The sequence below is a fragment of the Bactrocera oleae genome, chromosome 3 (assembly GCF_042242935.1).
Source record: "Bactrocera oleae isolate idBacOlea1 chromosome 3, idBacOlea1, whole genome shotgun sequence".
Classification (NCBI taxonomy): Eukaryota; Metazoa; Arthropoda; class Insecta; order Diptera; family Tephritidae; genus Bactrocera; species Bactrocera oleae.
This window is the reverse complement of record NC_091537.1, coordinates 70,673,078-70,696,454: the sequence shown is the minus strand read 5'-3', so window position 1 is coordinate 70,696,454 and position 23,377 is coordinate 70,673,078. Positions and strand designations below refer to the sequence as shown.

The 23,377-nt window shown below is 37.4% G+C and overlaps 2 protein-coding genes and 1 pseudogene across 3 annotated transcripts in view; 1 reads left to right on the top strand and 2 right to left on the bottom strand.

The window, feature by feature from the left end:
* The window catches only part of Oatp26F (Organic anion transporting polypeptide 26F), a 32,388-nt gene extending 21,596 nt beyond the window's left edge, over positions 1–10,792 (top strand). The window contains exons 3-7 of the mRNA XM_014232984.3: positions 604–775; positions 4,616–4,718; positions 6,689–7,645; positions 10,347–10,541; positions 10,609–10,792. Coding sequence (XP_014088459.2) covers positions 604–775; positions 4,616–4,718; positions 6,689–7,645; positions 10,347–10,541; positions 10,609–10,792 — 1,611 coding nt within the window. The remainder of the gene's footprint in view (positions 1–603; positions 776–4,615; positions 4,719–6,688; positions 7,646–10,346; positions 10,542–10,608) is intronic.
* A 5,922-nt stretch (positions 10,793–16,714) lies between these two features.
* Positions 16,715–19,071, bottom strand: LOC106616818 (calponin homology domain-containing protein DDB_G0272472). Of its 2 annotated transcripts, none has more exons than XM_036361931.2 (4): positions 18,709–19,071; positions 18,481–18,642; positions 18,252–18,420; positions 16,715–18,188 (listed from the first exon to the last, which is right to left on the bottom strand). In XM_036361931.2, exons 2-4 carry the CDS (start codon positions 18,574–18,576, stop codon positions 17,500–17,502), a joined length of 954 nt encoding a protein of 317 aa, XP_036217824.2. In that variant the 5' UTR covers positions 18,577–18,642; positions 18,709–19,071; the 3' UTR covers positions 16,715–17,499. The 2 variants fall into 2 exon arrangements, with proteins under 2 accessions (XP_036217824.2, XP_014089192.2); XM_014233717.3 differs by having other exon boundaries at positions 18,481–18,592.
* A 2,148-nt stretch (positions 19,072–21,219) lies between these two features.
* LOC138856118 (uncharacterized) lies at positions 21,220–21,752 on the bottom strand (annotated as a pseudogene).
* Positions 21,753–23,377: the final 1,625 nt, after the last annotated feature.

Genomic DNA, 23,377 nt, shown 5'->3' with positions numbered 1-23,377 from the left:
CCGAGGCCTTCCTTTCTCTCCTCAATATCAATTTTGAATTTCTTTATCATTCGGATTTAATTGGCGAGGGTATTTTAGGAGGCGAAAGGAAGTCAGCCTTATATATCTTTTTTTTATACCTGTGATGAAAAGGTTGACAAAGTTGTATTTGGTGATGATATCAGTGAAGAAATAAATGGTTTACTTTTAACTTTCATTATAATTAGTATTTAGTTGACGAAAGTCTATTAGAACGCGAATGTAAATCAGCTTAAAAGAGTTTCTCTCCATTATGAAATTCTCGGTACCTTGGTAGACGACTTATGAAATATCTGACGAGAAAAAACGGTGCCTTTGTTCAAAGAAAACTGGGTATCTAAACAAGAAATTCCCGGATATGTTTTCATCGTCGAGCGGAAGTATACATGAAGTTTGAGAAGACAAACCGAGACAATTATATAGGATAAAAATATAATTTTTCGTATTTTTTTTTTAGATTTTTATAAAATCATTCGCTTATTGAACTTCCCTCATATGCATATGAAATGAATTGTTTAAGTAGCTTTTTATAAAGTAATACAACTTGTAGCATATATTAAAATTTAACAAAATACCGTTACAAAGACTTGCAGTTCGGAAGCCGATACATTTGCTGAGAAGGAGAATCTTTCTTGGACCGTGTGGTTGTTCTTTTTGGCGCAGTTGCTGCATGGTGCCGGCGCTTCGCCGCTCTTCACCCTCGGTGTCACATATATCGATGAGAATGTCTCCACCAAGATGTCTTCTGTGTATTTGGGTAAGTAAACTGCTGTTGCGGCTATTTGTTACCAACTTGCAACATTATTGACAGTGCAACGTAGCAAAGAGATAAAGAAAAAAAAAACAACGAATACAAACAAAATAAATCTTTGAAAATATTTAATAAAAATTTAAAACTTTATGCCTCACACGAGTACTTGGCTTCAGCGGTTGATGTGGTCGCTTTGCGTTGCTGACTCTGGCCATACACAATAAGACGATTGGCCCAAAGCAATTGACAGCCACGACAACAAATACAGTCGGCACAGTCAGCCGGCAATCAGTAAATATGCTGATAAATAGACAAGCAGCCAATAATGTAGCGTGTGAGCGCGCTGGTGGATGGCACGCAGACAGACGGACAGACAAACAATCAATTCAAAACTAGTTGTTTGTTTGCGTGAGCGCATATTTGTGACGTTATTGGCCTCATCAAAAATAAAAGAAACTACAAAGGACTTTTCTTGTTTACGAACACGACGACAAACAATGCCTCCTGATTCCGTTTGATGGAGCGTTCATTTTCTTCGATTTGCGCTAGCGAGCGGAAATATAAGAGGGTCACATACATGAACACTTGGGAGAGCTTCCCTTTCGCTTTGCTTGCTACCCATTGTGGCAATTTGAATAGATTCGCTGTGACCCACTTTAGGTGGTGGAACGCACTTCTCCACTTCTGTCATTACACACAAACACACATGTACTCGAATTCCTCTGCTTAAACGCTGATTCAGGAAATTTCACCCAACATTTCTCATTGTGCGGGTTTCCGCTTCGGTTTCGCAGCTACCACCGCTGGTATGGGCGACAGTTACGACTTTGTGCCTTGCGATCCGCCTGATAGTGGAAAAATTTATTGGCGACACTCTATTGATGCTATCCAGATCTTATGTAGAAATTATAAAATATGCTCCATGACTCAACCGCCACGCCGTTAGTTGAGCAATGTTCGCACATTTCAGTAAAGTTAGGGAATGTTTGCGATTCTTTCTGTTTATCCCAATTGTTTCTGAAAGTAAAATACTTATAACTGAAGAAAATTAATTTATTTTGTCAAATTATTTTGGCATTATTTGTATCATGTTGTATTTGTGATTTCTAATATACTTCTGTGCAAAATGCATTAGTCTTAATATAAGTATAGTGGTTAGAGTACTTTCCAAAGCCATATGCAAGAACCCAATTAATCGGGATATCCAAAGACCAACTGATATGCTTAAGAGATGCAATCTAATCTTCTTTTTACTTACTATGAGGCCTGATTGGTCTGCTGTATTTGCAAATAGTTTATGTTGTACCTCCACTGCTGTTTGCTAAATACTAGGGAAGTGATTTTTCATGAGTTCCTCTAGGGATTCTTCTGTAGTGGATGTCCAAGCACCACCCATCGTCTTTAAATAGGACATATTAGTATGTTTCCTGGACAATATCTTACTCAGTGTGGTGAATTTTTTACAGCTTTCTATCGATGTGCAGAAAGACTACCATAAGTCTGCTTTTGCTTTCTTGACTGCTTTTTTGTATTGCTTCAAGATATCTTTGATTGCCAAATTTCGGCCCTCCAGCTTTCATTAAAGGCACTTCTCACAGATGTTCTCAGGGTCTTAAAGTCAAGATTTCAACAAGGAGGCTACTTCTTCTTTTTGAGAGTCGATAGGTAACAAAAGGTGATTAAGATCTTCTCTTGCTTTTCTACCTCTTCATCTAATTCTCGAACATTATCAATTTTATTCAGGAGTACTAGATTTCTCGCGAATGCTGAAGAGTAACCAGGAGTGATCCGTCATGGATGGTTCCTCGGACACTCTCCAGTCTTCAACGACCAGGCTATCCGTTTCTGTTGGTGGCGTAGGGTCCCAGACTAGCTCCCAACGCGAAAAATTTACTGAGCTTGGGAATTGTATTATCAGCTTTCGATAAAGCCCCTCTCGACTCCTCGCATATGGCTACAATTATTGATTTACTAGCTTTATTGGGTTTCTCCTCCATGAGCAGCCCCTTCGCTGTTCTCACTTCAAACGTTTTGTCTCCAAAGCCCAACCCACTTAGCTCCCCGGTGATACTCTTTACAGCCGCAACATGGCTCACCGCACCACCCCCAACAGCAACAGCGCCTTTGAAAAGTTCCCGGTTGCCACCCTTGCTCACATTGGTCTTACCCGTATTGGAAATAGCGCTCGTTTTCTTCACGTCCGCATTAACACGCACAACACCCACTTTCACCCTCCTTCTCACCCTTAGCCATATATACCAGGTATGGACTTGTCTTGAAGCTTAATGCAGGGGGACAGCTAAATGCGAGGTCTCGTTGGGATATCCTTGGCGGGTATAAGCTTTAATTTGTGGCATACGAATGCGTCGCTAATTTTAGCAACATAACCCGTCAGAAAATCCAAGGAGGTTTGGTTCGCGCGCTTGATCACTTGGTTGCCCCTAAGGGTTTGCGGGGATATAAGCGTATTTGAAATAATTGTTTTAATTTAAAACTGTTTTTGTAGAAAATTTGTTTTCAGAGTCGGTGAGGAAAATTTTTTCGATCGACTTGATATATTTACCAAGAATGATCGTCACAAAAAACATATTTTTTTTGTCAAAATTAATTTCTGTTTAATCCTTCGATCACTACCTGCATTCTTCTATAGTACTTAAAAATAACTTTTTTTTTGGTATTTGGAATTGAGATGATTTTAAGTAGAACAAGTAAGGAAGGGCTAAGTTCGGATGTAACCCAACATTTTATACTCTCGCAAAGTCAAATGGTACACTCGTTTTGTTGACTTTATAGGAACCGGGTTCAAAATTAGACAGTGGGCGTGGCACAGCTCACTTTTAGGGGAAAACCCATATCTTGAAATCTGCTTAACCGATTTCAACCAAATTCGGTACGTAACATTTTTCTCATATTTCTATGTTATAGTGCGAAAATGGGCGAAATCGGACTACAACCACGCCTACTTTCCATATAACACCATTTTAAATTTCATCTAATTTTTACACTTTCCCTATGCAAATCAATCAAAAATGGTTGTATCGGGGTTAAACTTTGCGTGAATTATACGTTTAAAATATGCCACCTTGTGACCAAAAATTGTCTAAATCGAACCAAAACTGTTCAAGCCCCTAGTTACTGAATATGTGGTAGTTACTGAATATGTTGACCTTCTACTGAAAATATCGGTCAATCCACAAAGAAATCTCAAACGAGTATACCATTTGACTTTGCGAGAGTATAAAATGTTCGGTTACATCCGAACTTAGGCCTTTCTTACTTATTGAAATATAGCATCGAGAAAAACTGGTTTAAAGAATTTGATTTTAAAGATTTTTAGGATCCTTAAGTATACATTAATCCAAAATCGATTTTTTGAAAATCTGATAACACGTCTTGGATTATACCGTTAACTGATTCGGAAGATTAGTATGATGTTTACGAAGAATCGCCGAAACTGATAAATTTATTTTCCTGAATATGAACAGCACCGTACGCCTTAGTTATTATAAAGCGGTGAATTAGATATGTAAAATATACGGTTGCATAGCATGCCTTGCTCAGAATTCGAACCCACGTGTAGAAGTCAAAACTCGGCCTGCTGTTTTCCACATTTTAATGGTGGTATAAATTGCTTAATTTGAATTACCATATTTTCGTTTACCATATTTTACACCGCAAAATTCTTTAAAAAATTTACACATGATGTAGAGTTCTGTTAGCTGCTGCGTGTTTCTAATATAATTACTTTTATAATTTTATAGCCAGATATAAACACCTCCGTCATCTGTAGATTTGTAATGACCTTAGCAAACTTACCGCTATAATTGTTGTAATAATTCATTTCAGGTATCTTCTACACGATGGCGATAATTGGCCCTGCCGTGGGTTATGTGCTTGGCGGGCAGCTTTTGCTGATTTATACCGAGTTCATGACGGTGGATGCTTCAGAGTAAGTAACAGTAAGAAAACCACATTTAAATGCGTGAAAAAAGCATTAAATAAACGCGGAAGAAAATATCAACACACTGTTTGTTTATTTGTCTAATTCTGTGGCTGCCAGCGATAAGCGAAAATGTCGAGGTGAGAGACTGTTGACTGCCAGCTGCTGCTGCTGGGAGTGGCCAACGGTGCATGGCTACAGGTGTTTTCTATTAGCGGAAGTTGGCTTAGCGTGCTTTGCCAGCAAGCCAAGCCAAGTCAGGTCGTTTCCATGTCATAATAAATCCTTTTTGAGACTCCGCTGGATACAGTGGCTGCGACTTTGTCACCAGGGACTCATAAAACAAATTTCTCCGCTGTCATCAATTTTGTTTATGCTTATACCGCGCTGACAAAGCTGTGAGGGTTCATAAGCTCAGCCGTTGTCAGTGACAAGGAGTGTGACTGAAACTGTTAAATGCTGCGCGGGTGTCGGTTCTGTTGGCGGCTCATCCCTTATTTATTGCCAAGGTGATGTTGATAAATAAACGCACACGTTTGCAATTGAAAAGGAATTACTTCTACGTACTTAGAAAAATTACATATGTTAGATGGTAGAAAAGTGAGGTAGAACCTCCTACAAGAGGGTTTTCTCTTTTGGTAATGTTTGTTCAAGAGTTTTGGGGAGGCTTTTAAAAAATATAGAATATTCTATCGTTACTTTTAGGAGTACTTTCAGCTTCAGACAAAGTTCTTCTTTTTCTTTACTAAGCAATTCCAGTTCAATTCGTAACAGCGCGTTTATTCGTACCGTTAACTAGATATCAACATACAGCAAAGCAATCAGAAATCACGTACATCTGGTATGGATCTCCGGAGCGTGCGGATTATTTGGCTAGTAAAGCGATGTCCACAATGCCGACAAAAAAAAAAGAAGCAATCCGATAAAGAAAAAAAAACTACGACTTTCTAGCCTTCTCCAAGAAAAGTTATATCCAGGAATTGTAAACTGAATAGGTTGAAATAAGTTATAAACCTTCCTAGAGCGAAGATTGCAAGAAGAATTAACAAACCCGTAAGGCAAAAGAGAAAATCTATCTGCGTTTTTTCATCGCATTGGAGGTCTATACAATAACTAGTGTTTGTAATGAATCAAATAATCATCTGTGGCGCAAAAATTGTATTATTATGTTATTTGTTTTTCTCTTACAACTAGTTTTAGTTTCTAGGCTAGACTTGGCTTCCAAGATTTCTCTTTATTTTACCTTGAACTTCTGATAGTTTTTCTTTTGAAGTTCTTTTGACTCTGCATTTAGCTTTACTAATAAGCATTTATCACCTAGAGTTCGCACGACAGTCGGGTCTACGTAATCGGAACAGACCCGGATTTTTATTCGACCAAGGATGGTTAACTCGGCAGAAGTCCTTCAGATTACTTCAGATATGTTTTCCATTGCCAAAAATAAAAGTTCGCTTCGCCTCCGCGTAGCTAAAGCTATAGTGTGTAGCTCTACGGCCTCACTGGATTTTAATTTCTTATTCTGCGGTAATAAGTAGAATAATGGCAGAGTTGATGAGTGGAGCTCAATGAATATCGCTCAAGATAAAAGAATATACCCAAACTACATACTCTTATGCGGTTCTGGACCTTAGCAATTCTGTATTCCACTTAGGATAGCAAAAATAAATTTATGCCACCTTTGCATTGGAAAGAGTAAGTAGGCAATCGCTTAGTTTCATCCAAGAGAACGATGGCGAAGATCTTTATCTATAAAATACTTGCGCCTTTTGTAAAATACTGCATTATTCAAACCAGATCTGTAATGAGGGTTGTCGTCTTCAAATATTAACTGTCTTGATGGCAGGAAGCTATTTTTAGAAAACCGTTCGAAAATAATTTGATACAGTAATTATGTTGTACCCTCATATGAACAACTTCTTTAAAGTTGAAATACATATAATCGACTCTTTAATATACTATAAATATTTCTTTTGTAATAGCTTAGGCCTGACAAGTTCCAGTAAGGTTTGGATTGGAGCTTGGTGGATTGGTTTCATTTTTGCAGCCATCGCTTGTTTTCTACTCTCCATACCGATATTCGGTTATCCATCGTCACTGCCGGGAGCTAAGGACTTGCAGCAACAAAAAGTGTCTGAAGCCTACAATGCCGATGGACAGAAGTTTGAGCAGTCATTTACCAAACTCAAAGACATGCCAAGCGCACTACTATCATTGCTGAAGAACCCCACATTTTTCTGTCTGAATATGGCTGGTGCCACAGAAGGTTTAGTAATCGCAGGATTCGCAGCCTTCCTGCCCAAACAAATCGAGAATCAATTCAGTATTTCACCAGTTTGGTCCGCGTTATTAATGGGACTCATAACAGTGCCCGCAGGTGGTGGTGGCACTTTCCTCGGCGGTTATCTGATCAAAAAATGGAAACTAACCTGCGCCAATATTATAAAAATGTGTTTGATTATGACAACGATTTCGGCATTCTTCACATCTTGCTTCTTGCTATCCTGCCCAAATTTGGCGTTTGCTGGTGTAACTGCACAGTATCGAGAGGAAGTGCTTAGAGGTAGTGCCAAGGAAATGATAAATTTTACAGATGGCGTTGAGCGGTCATACTTGGGCACGGAGCTGCAATCGAATTGTAATGTGGAATGTGGTTGCAGCAAATTGAATTATGAACCGATTTGTGGCTCTGATGGTATTCTCTATTATAGTCCATGCTTTGCCGGTTGCCATGAGGAATACAATATGAATCAGATTAAAATTTACTCAAATTGCTCGTGCATCGATAAGAAAACGTTTGTTGCTGGTGGCGCTCCAGATGCCACGAATATTATGTGTGAGTCCACTTGTCATTATCTGTCGTATTTCGTGGGCTTGTGTTTTGTGCTGATGCTCTTCACATTCTTGTCGACTATGCCGGCCCTATCGGCTACATTGAGGTGATTGCTAAAAATATATTGAATTCGAAGCATTTTTAATTGATTTCAGTTTTTATATAACATGTTGCATAACGGTCTAAATGTTTACGTAACGTTTGTTTGAAACACCTTAAAGTTATCGAGATCAACATATAACAAAGTGATTAGGTTGAATTGATTACCAGATGTTTACTGTCTGTCCGACTTGAGTCAAAATTTCGAAATCTAAATTAGGCTTACCACTTTAGGAAGGTTAATATTGCTAATGGTTGAATCAATGCACTTAACATAAGCTATCGAAAAGGGTCATGTTCGTATTTGCCTGAAAAGAATGTGTGGCTTCTTACTCTAAGAGCAACAACAAAAGTATCCCATAAACTAATAGAGTTGGGCAGAAAAACTTTTTAAAAAAATATAAGTAATTTCGTAGAATAGTAGTATATACTGTCTGAGAGTGGAGAATAATGGTAAATAACCTTACCACTTCCCTAATAACATACTTAAAGGTGGATTAACGCCGTAACGAATATCGCATAACGAATAATAGTAAGATGATAAGTCACTTTTAAGTAAGTGGAAGCATTCCTATTGTAGATACCTTGTTACCACAGTTATCACAGCAACGGAATTTGAGTCCAACCACTTCTACTTCATAAAGAAGACAATCTTGAAGTTCGTCAGTTTCCTTAACTTTGCAGTAGGAGTTAACTCAGGGATTGGAAAAGTACGAATAGTCACTTTGACATCTTTTAACTCACATAAAAATATTATAAATACTGTATATTAGATCTTCGGGGCTCCGTTTTATGCAGAAAAAATCGATGGATTTATGAGAAATCTTGGCGAAGTTATGGTGCACCTTTTTATACTCCCGCAACATGTTACTACAGAGTATAATAGTTTTGTTCACCTAACGATTGTTTGTATCACCTAAAACTAATCGAGATAAAGGGTTATATATATATAAATGATCAGTATGAAGAGACGAGTTGAAATCCGGGTAACTGTCTGTCCGTCCGTCCGTGCAAGCTGTAACTTGAGTAAAAATTGAGATATCTTTATGAAACTTAGTACACATGTTTCTTGGTAGCGTAAGACAGTTGGTATTGCAGATGAGCGTAATCGGACCACTACCACGCCCATAAAACGCCATTAATCAAAAACGAATAAATTGCCATAATAAAGCCCCACAATAAGATACAAGACTGTTATTTGGTATACAGGATCACTTTAGGGAGGGGCATATGCAGTTTAAATTTTTTTTTAAAAATGGGCTTGGTCGCGCCCTCTAATAGGTTTAATGTGCATATCTCCCAAAACGCTCAATATGCAAATCAATCAAAATATATAATATAAAGAAATCTCAAACGAGTATACCATTTGACTTTGCGAGAGTATAAATCGGTAACATCCGAACTTAGCCATTCCTTACTTGTTTAAAAAATAATATTGTATTATCGGATGCTAAAAATGGGTACAACCTTTCTTGATCTGTGTGATATCTTATTGACTATTAAGTAGACATGTTTTCTTCTCTGGCTGACTATTTCCTTATATAGCAAACATATTAAATTTCGTTGAGTTTATAATGGATAGACATGGATGTACATATGACAGACGGACAGACGAGCATGGCTAAATCGACTCAGCTCGTCATACTGATCATTTATAAGTACATATAGACGCTTCCTTCTGCGTGTTAAAAACTTCGTGGCAAACTTAATGTCCCTATTTATGGTATAATTAATAAAATAGTGGGTACTCTACCTTTACATAACCCAATGATGAATATACTGATTTTTGTTGGTTAGGTTGATTTTAATATAATATAAAATTAAAAATTAATTAGATACCATTTATATTTTCAAAACAAAATTTTATTTCTTCAAATAACGAATATTCGAATTCCTACATAAAAGTTTTTTAAATGAATATTTAAGGGGCAGCCCAGTGTAACAGCCAAAGAAACTGGTAGGAATTAAAAAAAACTGCTGTATCATTTATTTTAAAATTTTAAGGGTATTAATTTTTTTTCGAGTTACACGCGATTTTCGACGGCGCTAAAGGAGACCTCCATTATTGAAGTGAATACAGCTTTTTATGATAAAACCTAAAACATGAGCTACAGGCGAAAAAAATTCAAAAATCGACGAAATGGAGACGTTGGAAAGTTGAATTTTCCCCATAAATTTTGACTGTTTTTGGCCTGCTAAAATTGTTTTTTGATTAGATGAAAAAAATGGTAGGTCATGGAAAACTATATACAGATCATGTAAATGAAGTTTGATAGTGATCAGCTCATAATTATTAAAGCTAATTTGATAAACGAGTTTGAAGATACATTTATTGAACTTAGCAGTTAAATTTTAGAAGGCTATAACTCAACAACTATTTGAGATAACGATTTAAATTTTAGTATGTTATTTTCACAATTACTTAATTTCACAATTCTAATTTCACATTAGGTGTGCCTCTTAATAGAATATTTACCAACACCGGAAAATATTTCCCCGCTTTTGATCTTTTGCAAATTGCGAGAGTATAAAATGTTCGGTTACACCCTAAGCACTAAGCTTTATTACTTTTTTGTTAATTTATATTATTTTTAAAATTGTGTTTAATTTTAATTTTTTAATTTAATGTTTTTGTTTAATATTTATCAATTTAATTCTCATTGCACCTTAACTACACACATATGATATTTTAATCACAACAATTTAAGGTGTGTGCGCGAAGATCAGCGTTCCTTTGCACTCGGCATACAGTGGATAAAAGTGCGGCTTTTCGGTACCATACCAGCACCAATGATTTTCGGCAAGCTCATCGATGACACATGCGTTCTTTGGCAGGAGACTTGCGATGAAGACGGCATCGGTGTTGGGGCTTGTTTGGTCTATGACAACTATAGCATGAGCAAGTGAGTGAAAATTATTATTTAAAGCAAAAACAAAAAAAAAGCATATAATTATACGCATACATTCTAGGTACATGTGGCTGCTGGCGCTGGTGGGCAAAACGTTGTCTGTTATATTTTTCTTTGGCGCTCTGTGGTTTTACATACCACCCAAAAAGTCAGCGATTAACAGCGATAACTCACAGACTGTAAATAACAGCACCGACATAACGAAGGTGGCCACGGTCGAGGCCAAACGAATCAAAAATATTTGAACACATCCCCATGCTTACGTACTCGTGTGCACATGCGAGCTCATACATACAAGTTCGTTTATTATATTTATATATTGTATAAGTGTGTGTGCTGGTGTTTAGAAGGAAAACTCAAAACAAAAACGTAAAAACACATTCTCCTTGCATTCTGCCCTCTCACCGAAACTGGAAATGTAAACAAAAACGAAAGCGCATCAAAACAGAAAACAGGTGGTTCGGCACATGCACCGTTGTACGCATACATACACACGCACACATCCGCTTTACACGTGTAGTCGACATATACATATGTTTGTGCTGCCAGCTGATTACAGTCATGGCTATAACTAAGGCTTCAGTATTTATATATAATAGTATGTACTTTTTAGATTTCTTACATGTTAAGAGCAAGCGCAGTTTTGTAACAGTAGTTTTCTAATATTTGTATAATCAATAAATATTGGTGTAAAAAATTAATTGTTTAATAACGTCTTGTTTGTACTGTGAAGGTGATTTTAAAAAGAACATGGAGGCCAGAAGCTGCGTCTAAGTAGATAAGGTTCCTTAGTTAGCTCATACGCGGTATTCAGAATTTTTCGCGATTCTATCGCAGATAAGTTTAAAAATGAGATGCTTAAGGTTGACAAGAGTGTGCAATGCCATATTCACTGACCTGCTTTTGCAATAGGCATGCTTGCCCTTGAAATTCGATTATTTGGAATACTTCTCCTTTAGTGCAGATCGATCAGTCACTCTAACGGCTTCAATAGGAAAGAGGAGACACTGATGGTCCTTGGCTGACATATGCGATCTCTTGGTGGCCTTCGGTAGAAATGCAACTCTAACCTGCCTCCAAGCCCTACGAATATATTCCAATTTAATGAATTTCGCAAACATATCGACTAAAGAATGATAGAATATAAAGGTACGGCAGTTAATTGTTCCGCAAAAAATACACCACTCTATCAGAACTGTATTCGTGGTCTCTCAAAAACACACAAAAAAGCTTTAGAAGCTATTACATATTACATTATTCGTGGTCTCTCAAAAACACACAAAAAAGCTTTAGAAGCTATTACAGAAACAAGATGTTGAAGTGGTGCTGTTGTAGTTAATATCTAGATCCTGATTGGCGGAAAGCGCTAAGTTAAGCTGATATCACTTAACGGTTAGTCCAGGAAACGGGTTGCTTCGAAGAAATGGGATAAGAAAACGAACGAACGATGACGAATTAGGAAAGGGTTTTAGGTGAATTGATTCCTTGCGGTCTACAAAGCTTCGTGCGGAGCTTTTTGCATGCAGGATATATGTTTAGTATCTCAGGATCAATTTTGGATAGGTAGAAGTTTAATCCATTATAATATTTAAAACAAAGTTCCGCAAGGGTCACTCTGGTTTCACTTAACAACTCCAGAAGCAGGAACATGCAGGCATGACTGTTCAATTAGGAACATCAAGAGACATCCATCCATATCCGGCAGATCTATAACTTCTTCAACTGCGTCCTGCTGCATTCAGGCGAGTGAATGCCTAGTAGTGCCTGTTAGCGACTTAAGGATCTTATTGTGGCCCTGTTATATGGTAATGAACGCGGTCGTATAACACCAGGGGAGAGTTTTAGGCTCCTTAATAAGGAGTCCTTACAGTGAAGAACCTGGGGAAGTCATGTTGATAGGCATTCACTTTCAAACACATGACATCGATTTACGAGCTCGACGTCAATATCGGGCAATCATCAGCTTACGATGCTATGGAAATTGCCTTTGGCAGAGTTTCGAGATATGGAAGTTAAATAGTAACGGGAGGAGATGTTTAATTCTTCTCAGCTTAGAATTTTGAACTCGAAATAGTTCGCATGATTGACGACAGCTCAGATAACTCATGATTCATCTCTTCAACCCTGGAGGAAGCGTAACATATATTGCTTAATGTACTCCAGTAGCGTTGTGTGCTTGACAGGGTCAGACCACGTAATATAGTAACCCCAAAAATGTTTTTCACGGGTAATGTTTGGACTAGTTAAATACATTTTCGGCATTAAACAATGGTATATCCAATATTATACGTTCACTTAATTTTCCTCAGATATCTTACATATGGACCGATATATACGTTATAAAGCCAACCAGAAGCTTGAGGTTCTTGCATTAGGTATATGGGGCCTACGGTTAGTATTTACTTAATTTTATCCACTTTTAACACAAATATTACTATTAACAGAAAGGTGTTCTGTAAGTTTCATTAAGAAACCTCTTATATACGGTATAAAGTCCACCGATAGTTCGAGAATTCTTTTATTTTCGGTATATGGGAATTAGTTAGTTAGCGGGACTATTCCCCTATTTTTATATATTTAAGGCACTAATACTATTATTAGAAAGACGCGCCTTCTAAAATTTTGTTAAGATAACTTCCAGATTGACCGATTTATACAGTAAAAAGTCAATCGGAAGAAAATCTTTGTGTCAGGTATATGGGGGCAAGGATTCCTATAATATATTATATCTCACATATTGACCGATTTAGGTACTTATATTCGGTATTTGGAGGCTTGAGAAGTAATGCTCCGATTTTGACTAATTTAGACGTCAGATGAACTACCTTAAATTCACTAATTGTATAAAGTTAAATTCCGTTGTATAAATTGGTGCTTGATATGTATGTATGTACATATCCGCAAAACAAGAGCCGGGGCGCTACCATTAGAGCTGGAGAACGGACAGACCGCAGAAGCCAACTTTTGTGAGGCACTCAAACACACCCTTCACATATTCGCAACTGTGGCCGAACTTAAACCAAAGGCTACTATAGAGATTAGAGATCTAGATTCACTTACAACAAAAAACGAAGTCGCAGAGGCTGTAAAAGAAGTGGTACAGGACCCCATCGAAGACTGGACGATATATATAACGGCACCTAACACAATAGAGCAGGAAAGGGCGTATATAACGCTTCATCAGGATAAAGCTGACACACTGCTGCGAAAGACACGCATTACAATTGGCTCGGTCAATTGCGGCTTGCGACTTAAAGAAAAGGCCAAAAGGTGCTACCGCTGCTTTGGACCAGTGCACTTGACCTGGGACTGCAAAAGATCCGATAGGAGAGGGCAAGGTACTTGCATAAAATACGGCAACCAGGTCACGAAATAAAAGAGTGCACAAAACCCCCCTTATGCTGCCTCTGCGAAGAGGCCCAACACGAAAAAGTCGATCATATTCCGGGCTCCGCAAAATGTACGGTATATAGAAATCAGAATAAATGAATATTCTACAGGCCAATATGCTTAGATGCAAGGCTGCTGACGCATTACTCTCGCAAATGGTGACGGAGAACGGTTACGACTTAATCATCATAAGCGAGCAATATTAAAAGAAGGAGAGCGGAACCTGGTTAGAAGATAGCAGCTCAACCTCAGCTATATGGCTACCACTAGGTAGCAACGTCGGCACTATAGGTAAAGGGAACGGCAACGGTTTAGTATGGGCCAAATACGATCTTTTCCCAGTAATTAGCTGCTACTTGACGCCAAGCGACAGCATACAATAATTTCAAGAAAAGCTTGACAATGTAGAGGATACAGCCAGATCTATAGAGGGTCAATTAATTATCGCCGGATACCTAAATTTGAAAGCCATTGAGTGGGGCATGCCAAACACGGATTCGAGAGGAAAGTGCTTTCTAGACACGGCTGCGCGGCTTGGCCTAATAGTGCTTAAAAACTAAAAGAAACTAAAGACTTCGAAATTAATATCCGCAATAGACGACCATAACCCATCTAGCAGCTCCCCCCAAAAATGATTTAAAATAACAAGAGTCTGTCACAAATCGATGCCCAAGGCTTCCCACAGCAAATATAAAACAGCAGTTTACTGGTGGATAGAAAATATCGTTCAGACGCACACGCCTTCACCTTCGCAGATCTAGGCGCACAGGAGCCGCATCCCGAGAAACCGAGCAATATCAAGCGGCCAAAAAGGAGCTAAAGCACGCCATCGATGGTAGAAAAAATGGGAGGAACTACGCGAGAACGTTAACACAAACCCCTGGCGACTTCGGTACAAAATAGTAATGAAGAAACTCGGAGCTCGAGCAAAGCCACCTGACTTAACCGCTGCCAAAATAGATCACATCGAAAGCGCACTCTTCCCCACACACGAAAAAAAGCCCGGACGGGATCCTAGCAGAAATCTTTAAAAAAAAATCGCTGCAGAGCGACAGGCAGTACTTTTGAATATGTACAACGCCTGCCTCAAAGCCGGAATATTCCCTGAACCTGGGAAAAAACAACGACTGGTGCTAATAAGTAAGGGAAAAGGTGATCCCAACTTACTATCAGCATACTGTCCACTATGTATGCTCGATACAGTGGGAAAGCTTTATGAAAGGCTACTTAAACTCAGACTCGAAACGGCCATCAACGAAGCTGGAGGACTCTCCTCAAGACAACACGGCTTTAGACCCGACAGGACAACTTTAGGAGCTATAAGATGCATCATTGACTGCGTAGAAGCCGCACAGCGTAGATGCCATAAGTACAAAAGAGTAGTTTTGCTGGCGACTCTAGACGTCCGAAATGCCTTCAACAGCGCTAGATGGGCGGACATGATCGACGCTTTCGAGAAAAGTTTTAGATTCTCCAACTACATCAGAGCTTTGGTGCGGAGCTACCTCAGCAATAGAAAACTGCTGTACCAAACCAGAGAGGGATCACGACAGATAACGGTTACGTCAGGAGCCGCACAAGGATACATTTTAGGCCCAGACTTGTGGAACATCAGCTACGACGCCATACTAAAACTCGAAGTGCCAGACGAATCGTACCTAATTTGCTACGCGGACGACATCGCAGCAGTAATTACAGCCCGAGACACAAGCTTAGCCAGGTCATGATACGGACGCAAGCATGGCTTGACTAACAAAACCTCCGGCTCCAGAAAAAGCTGTGGGAGCTAAAGAAAAGGCCTGAATATAACAATAGCGCATTAGCACAAATAAAGAATATCAGTATGGCAACGAAGTTGGGAGAACGAGAGTCGCGGCAGATGGACGGCCAGATTTATAAGAGATCTAAATTTATGGACAAGTTGTTAATTCGCTAAAGTCGACTTCTACATAACACAACTTCTATCCGGTCATGGATACTTCAAAAAGTACCTCTATAGAATGGGAAAAGTCGAAGAGCATGACGATGCCTATACAACGATCCGACTGAGGAGGACACTGAACACTCATTCTTTAAATGTGAGCGAAAAGGGAACGCATCGCCGTAGAAGACCTGATCGGTCCAATAAACACGAACAACTTTATCAGCGACATGGTGGAGAGCGAAGTTAACTGGGATTTTATCCAGAAATTCGCACCAATTTTGCTACGCAGCAAAACGCGGACGCAGGTGCGCAGATGTTAATCTCTCAATGAGGAAAATGGAACGCCACGCTGAACTAGTGCAAACGCGGTTCCAGTGTGGGCGACGGTTCCCTAGAGGGGGGGTTTTTAGTGACCTGCAAGTGGCACATACCGTTGCTGTGATGACAGCACTGAATCCGCAAAAAAAAAAATGTATGTACATATATATTCTAATGTGAAAGGATCAGATAAAATTAAAAAATGTGTTATATGTGAAGTAGACGAGGTCGTGGTGCGATTTCGCCCATTTTCAAAATTTGGTTTGGTTAGGTATAGGATGACACTTAACGGTATAAGATATCACCTTAAAGTGGGCGGTGCCACGCTTGTACAATTTTGACAACGGTTCCTAAAAAACTCTTCCGTACCATCTTGGCTGTCAAATTTTGTGTTGGATTTAAGAGTGGGCGTGGTTATCATATGCTATTTATATATCACACACACTGACAAGAAACATAGGTACCAAGTTTGGTGGAGAGTATAAAAATATAACGTGTTGTTGTTATTATTATAGCATAACTGATCTCTCCAAAATTTTGTTTAGTTATACAATTACTTTGTAATTTTACGATGTTTAAAATGTATGCAAAAAAATGTTCAATATTTTACAAATATATATTCATTAACTATTAATAATAATACAAATATGTTGTAAGATGGAATCTACTTCTACATGTTCTGAAAAAGTTTATCTGATAAACTGCAAATAATCTAATTTCAGATTATTTACGTAAATCATCAGCGTTAAAAACAATCCCACGAATACGACTTATGGTTTCTAAATCAATAAATAGTATTTTATATATTTTCGATACATTTTATTTTTTAAAAATAGTTATGCAAAATTGATGATTGCCCTCGCGCTAACAATCGCTTTGGTTTCCATATCCTACTTCATTACTCCGTATATAACTACGAATTACATGTAAAGCTCATGTGCATTCGTTCGCACATCTATAAAGTCGACACTATAACACTGACTCATTGTTTATTATTGCAGCCCAAATCTTGCTCAAAGGTATTCGAGACTGTTGCAATAGAAAATATTTGTGTTGTTAATGTCTAGAAAATTAAATATGATTTGATTTGTGTACATATAATATATAACAAACCCTATATGTATGTAGATACAAAAAATACCTAGATAGAAGTTTTTTAGTTCTTATCAGGGTAGCAAATAATGCATTAAAAAAATAATTACGTTAATTAAATTTATAACTCTAAGAAAAATTAAGCAATATTAAAATGTAGGTTATACAACATTTGCCAAGCAACACAATAAAAAAATATTTCTTTCAACTCAAAAACTGAATTGTCCACTAATCTGTGTGCAAACTATCATTGTGACCATTATATTTCAAATTTAATTCATATTTAGCAAGTCGTTCGCTTTTCTCAATCTCCATTAGTTTCAACTTTTCATTACTTTCTATTTCCATTTTCCTTAATTCGAGTTCTTGCTTTTTCAACTCCATTTCGGCTTCGAATTTTTGTTTGACAAATTGAAACTCTTGCACGAATTTATATTCTTCAAATTTCAGTCGTAGCCGTTGCATTTCATTGCGGCTTTCCTGACTTTGACTTAAGGCGGAGAGTGAATGTCGCAGCGATTCTTTTTTCAGTTTTTTTGCAATCGTTTGATCCTCATTGTTCGCATATTTGGTGTTGGGCAAAGTTTCGGCAGTTGCCGTTTCTGCAATCAACTGCTCATGTAGTGCATCGGCAAGTGCTGGTGTAGAATTGGTTGACATTTGAGTAATTTCCACTTCAGGGCACAATTTATTTGCAAAATTCAAGCTTTCAGTTTCATCTGGATAAAAGTTTTCAAATGCATTGTAATCAGCGAATACTTTTACATCCACAGACATATCATTATTTTCTTCAAATTCCTCATTATAACAATCGGGAAATGAGTCGTTTGAGTCGAGAATCTCAACAACTTGCGCTTGCTTTTCACCAAATATCTTTTGTAAACGCTCATAGTTTGGACATATTTTCTGCAATCGCTCTGTAAATAATTAATTTTATTAGAATATTTATTTTTACTTCATCTCTTCAATTCTATATTTACCAACAACCAGTTCCTCATTTAGTGATTTAGCTTCAGGAGAGATTAACCATTGATTCGCTTTTGCGTAGAGTGTTTTCAAATAACGCACCTTCCATTTTATTAAATCCCATGTCGCATCGATTGGCGTAATTTGTAGGAATGTTTCATAGTATGCTCGTGCTGTTGGTTTCTAAACTCACATTTAGTTTGCTTAATTAGTAAATTTAAATAAAATATATATGGTAAATACCTCCAAATTTCCATGTTCTGTTATATAGTCAATAATTTTGCTTATTTCGCTTTGTGTCCATCTCTTAATTCTTTTTTGTTGTAATTTCCTTTTCATATTTTACACAAATAAGCTGCACAGAACGCAAAATATCCAACAAGAATTCCGAAATAATTAAAAGTTCTTGGATATTGCCACATTCAGTTAATTAGTGCAAACTCCGCGTTGTGAATGTTGCAATATACTTACCTATGCTTTTTTGAGTATGGCAACACTGTAGTCATTGTCAAATGATTCATTTTGCACTTTTGCAACGCAATACCCCGTTTACGATTACCGGTATAAGACGACTTACACGGCAAAGGTGCAAGATGTTTTAGGATTTTATATCTCTATACAAGGTAAGTCACCGTATCTTCCAACTGGTGTTATATATTCTCCATTTTTTCTTTTTTTTTATAGATGTATCAACAAGAAGCTTACTGTGTAAACTGTAGGTAATGATAATGATTGTGCGGTACTTTACTCATCTTTTTCACTTGAGTTTGCACAAAACTTTTACTTATTTGCTTTTAATTGCTTTTTACTTGTAATATTAAGAGCACAGCTATTTATCAGCTGTTTAAATGCAAATAGGTAAAGGGTTGTTCACATACGGATTTCTTCGTTTTGTTTGACATTTCGTGGTTTGGTTTGCCTTTTAACTGGCAAAGCTAAATAAAAACGTTAAACATCGCGCGTTTCATTTATTTTCAGAAAATTACAATTTTGCAACCAACTCTTTTTCTTAATTCGCTCTTAAAATCGAATTTTTCATCGCTCAGCGTTGCCGCCGAGTTTATTTAGGTATGCGCCATATAAAATCTATGGGCATGAGAAATTTTTGACAGGAATTTGCCGCTGACGCTTTTATTTAGGGACGGCAGTAAATTTTATGTGAACTAGTTATAAGTTGCATTATGGGGTTAGTGGTAGTCAGAACTTTCTAAAAATCGATTTTTTTTGCATTTTGTAAAGTATAACATCTTTGAATTATTCTCAGAAAATTTTAAGTGAATCCGACAAATAATTTTCAAGTTAGTTGTTCGATAGTTAGCAAGTGGCTTTTAGGCACTCTGGAACGTTCGAGAGCGGGTATCTGGTAGCAGCTGCCGGTGACCGGTAAAGTAAGTGTAAGGACCGTTTTTTCAATGTCTGGTTAAGCGCTTAACCAGAACTTTAACGGCAATATCTGGTTAGCAACCATCTGTGAGTTAAGTTCTGGTAAACCTTACCGAATCTTGGTTAGTTTCTAACCAGAAGTTCATATGACAGCTGTCAGCTATAAAATCTATAAGATCATTATTTATTATACATTTTTGCAGTCATATATGCATATTACATGCAAAAAAAAGCGAAATAACATTTAAATATCTGAACATAAGGTAAATATTTCTTTGAAACTGAGCGCTGTTGCAACCATGAAAGGAATGCCGAATTCTTTAGCAGTGAGCTGTTACGGAAAACAACACGAAGCGTGGCACCCGAGCACGAGCGGAGCGGTCTCTTCGTCTTACCTCGTCGTCTGAACATGCACATACATGGCTCATGACGTTTACACAGTTTTGGGTGTTCACAACGCAAATTTTGTGAACTGTTTTCGCCACGCATTCACAAGAATCGAGTTATCGTATGTAGCTATTGTGTATTTGTGGTTAGCTGACCACAACTTGATGAAAACGGTTCTGCCAGTTAATGATATCATCCAGTTAAGCTACAACCGGCTAAGAATAATATTGACCAGACATTGGGAAAACGGCCCTAAAACTACAAATGCGTTTTTCTCAAAACAATGTTTTTTGATCTGGCAAGTCCAATTAGGAGCAATTTACTGTTTAAATTTGCTCTGGGAAAATAATAGTGAAATTTTCAATGCATATGGCTAGCATGTTATATTCACGTGTGCAAAAAGGTGCAAAGTTCGCAATTACATATTTTGTAGAAAAATGCATTACTTTTATAAGTTCGTCCCATCATGAACGAACTTGTTTGCAATTACTATGAAAGTTTGATAGTTCGCTACGTTTAGGACGTAGCATGTGGAAATCTTGTTCGCAACTATAAATTACCAGGTTGACTAGACGAGTTGAAATCCGGGTCCTGTGAGTCCGTCTGCCCGAGCAGTCGATAACTTGAGTAAAAATTGAGATACCTTGATGAAACCTGTTCCATATGTTGGTTGGAACATGATGACAACGTTGTGCCAAAAATGGGTAATATCTGGTCAATACTTTTCTAAGCTCCCATTTACCTAATATAAATACTTTTGACTTCCGGTTGACTTTATACCGCATCTATCGGTGAATTAGTAAGAAATCTTAATGGAATTAAGAAAGAATATCTCCAATAACAGTGTATACTCGTTCCAAAAATGGATGAAATCAAAGGCTTCCCCTGGTCCCCATCTATCTATATATGAATTTTCCAATATCCACTTGACTTATACGTTGTATATATCTAATCTGTAAGATATTTTAAGGAAATTCAGAGAGCCTCAATTTCTGGTAATGATGTAGAGAAATATCAAAAAAATAAATCTTGTCTAAAATATTCCCTAGTCTCCATATACTTAATATAAAAAAATGTGTAAGAATTTCAAACTTCCGGTAGGCTTTACACCGTATATATACACATTTAAATCGGTTAATATGTAAGATACATATGAATATAAAGGGTGATCCATTTTGAGTTTTCCTACAAAGAAAGAACATTCTTTGGCATTTACTTTTTGAATATTATCTCTTTCAAATGTTGGAGGCGGTATGTTTCGGATGGTCCATCCATTGAGTCCAATTTTCGATGACTTATTCCAGCATTTCAACTGGTAATTGGCGAATGACATGTGTGATGTTTTGCTCCATGACCTGAATCGAAGCGAGATTGTCCACATAGTCTTTAGACTTTACATATCCCCACAGGAAAAAGTCTAACGGTGTGATATCACACGATCTTGGTTGTCAATCGACCGGCCCAAAACGTGAAATTATCTGCTCACCGAAGTGTTCTCTCAATATATCCATTGATTGATGCGATGTGTGGGAAGTGGCACTGTCTTGTTGACACCAAATGTAGCCGGGATCACGAGCTTCAATTTCAGGCATCCAATAGTCGATTATCATGGCGCGATAACGGTCGCTATTGACTGTTAAGTTCTCACCGGCATCATTTTTGAAGTAATATGGACCGATGATTCCACCGGCCCACAAACCATACCAAACCGTTGTGTTTTCTGGATGAAATGGCAGCTCTTGCATCTCTTCAAATTGCTCTTCGACCCAAATGCGTCAATTTTGCACGTTTACATACCCTTGGAGCCAGAAATGGGTCTCATCACTTCCAGTCCAGAATTAGAAATTGGGATTCCCTCATATCCCCATGTATTAAATTTAGCTCCTTTGATTGAGTTTATTTCACATATATTTCATTTGAGTTAATTAGTTTGATCTTAATAGTAGTATTACGGACATGCAAAATGTAGTAGTGAAAATAAGTACGTCTATGATTTATAATGTACCTAAATAAATTAGATACAAATTTTATTGTAATCCTTTCACGATTTTGTCGAACAATGAAATCCGAGTGATTATTTGTCTGTCCGTTCGTCCGTCTGTGCAAGCGACAACTTAAGTAAAAATTGAGATATCTTAATGAAACTTGGTATACGAGGTTCTTGTCAAAAAAGTGAGAACGTGTTCGTAGATGGGCGTAATCGTAATTTCACATCATCTTAATATATTAAATTAAGCCTCTTCCGTTGAGTTTATATCACATATACATATGTATCTCATTTATTAATAAAACTAAGTGAGTACATTTACCTTCTATATAAATCAAGAAAATGTGAAATACAAGTAGTAATTTGTAATTTATTCATGAGTTTTCGAAAAATTAATTTTGAATTCTTTTGGAACATTTTTTAAAAATGTCTAAATTATAAAATGTTCGATAACAGCTGAACTTAGTCCTTCCTTTTTTGTTACAATAAAATTTTTAATTCCATACATCCCTAAATTTATCTGAAAAAAACGCGTGAAAATTCGAGATATGGGCGTTGAAAATAAAAACAAGAAAAAACGTTAACTTCGGTTGCGCCGAAGCTATAATACCCTTCACAAATACAAAGGCCCCTTACAAGAACTTGATTCCGAACGTTCAATTTGTATGGCAGCTATATGATATAGTGATCTGATCTGACCAATTTCTGTGGCGAATAATTTGTTGCCTTAAGCAATAACTCGTGCCTAATTTCGGGAAGATACCTCGTCAAATAAAAAAATTTTCCATGCAAGCACTTTACTCTGATCGTTCAGTTAATATGGCAGCTATATGCTATAGTCATCCGATCTATACAATTTCTTCGGAGATTAGATTAATGCTTTAAATAATAATACATGCCAAATTGCGTGAAGATACCTCGTCAAATGAAAGAGTTTTCCATACAAACACTTGATTCCGATTGTTCAGTTTGTATGGCAGCTATATACTATAGTCATCCGATCTGAATAATTTCTTCGGAGATTACATTGTTGCCTCAAATAATAATCCGTGCCAAATTTCGTGAAGATACCTCCTCAAAAGAAAGAGTTTTCCATACAAACACTTGATTCCGATTGTTCAGTTTGTATGGCAGCTATATGCTATAGTGGTCCGATATCGGCCGTTCCGACAAATGAGCAGCTTCTTAGTGAGAAAACACAGGTGTAAAATTTCAGATCGATGTCTTAAAAACTGAGGGACCAGTTTGTATATATACAGACAGACGGACAGACGGGCATGGCTAAATCAACTCAGCTCATCAAGCTGATCATTTATGTATATATTTTATAAAATTTAATCAAATTGCAGTGTATCAAATTAATTCGTTTGAAATAAAAAACAG

Excerpts from the sequence above, each read along its gene's own strand:
- LOC106616818 (XM_036361931.2), bottom strand. The coding sequence starts at position 18,576 with ATGAAAAGGAAATTACAACAAAAAAGAATTAAGAGATGGACACAAAGC. Across the intron at positions 18,421-18,480 it reads CAGAACATGGAAATTTGGAG|AAACCAACAGCACGAGCATA; the intron begins GTATTTACCATA and ends ATGTGAGTTTAG. Across the intron at positions 18,189-18,251 it reads AAATGAGGAACTGGTTGTTG|AGCGATTGCAGAAAATATGT; the intron begins GTAAATATAGAA and ends AATTATTTACAG.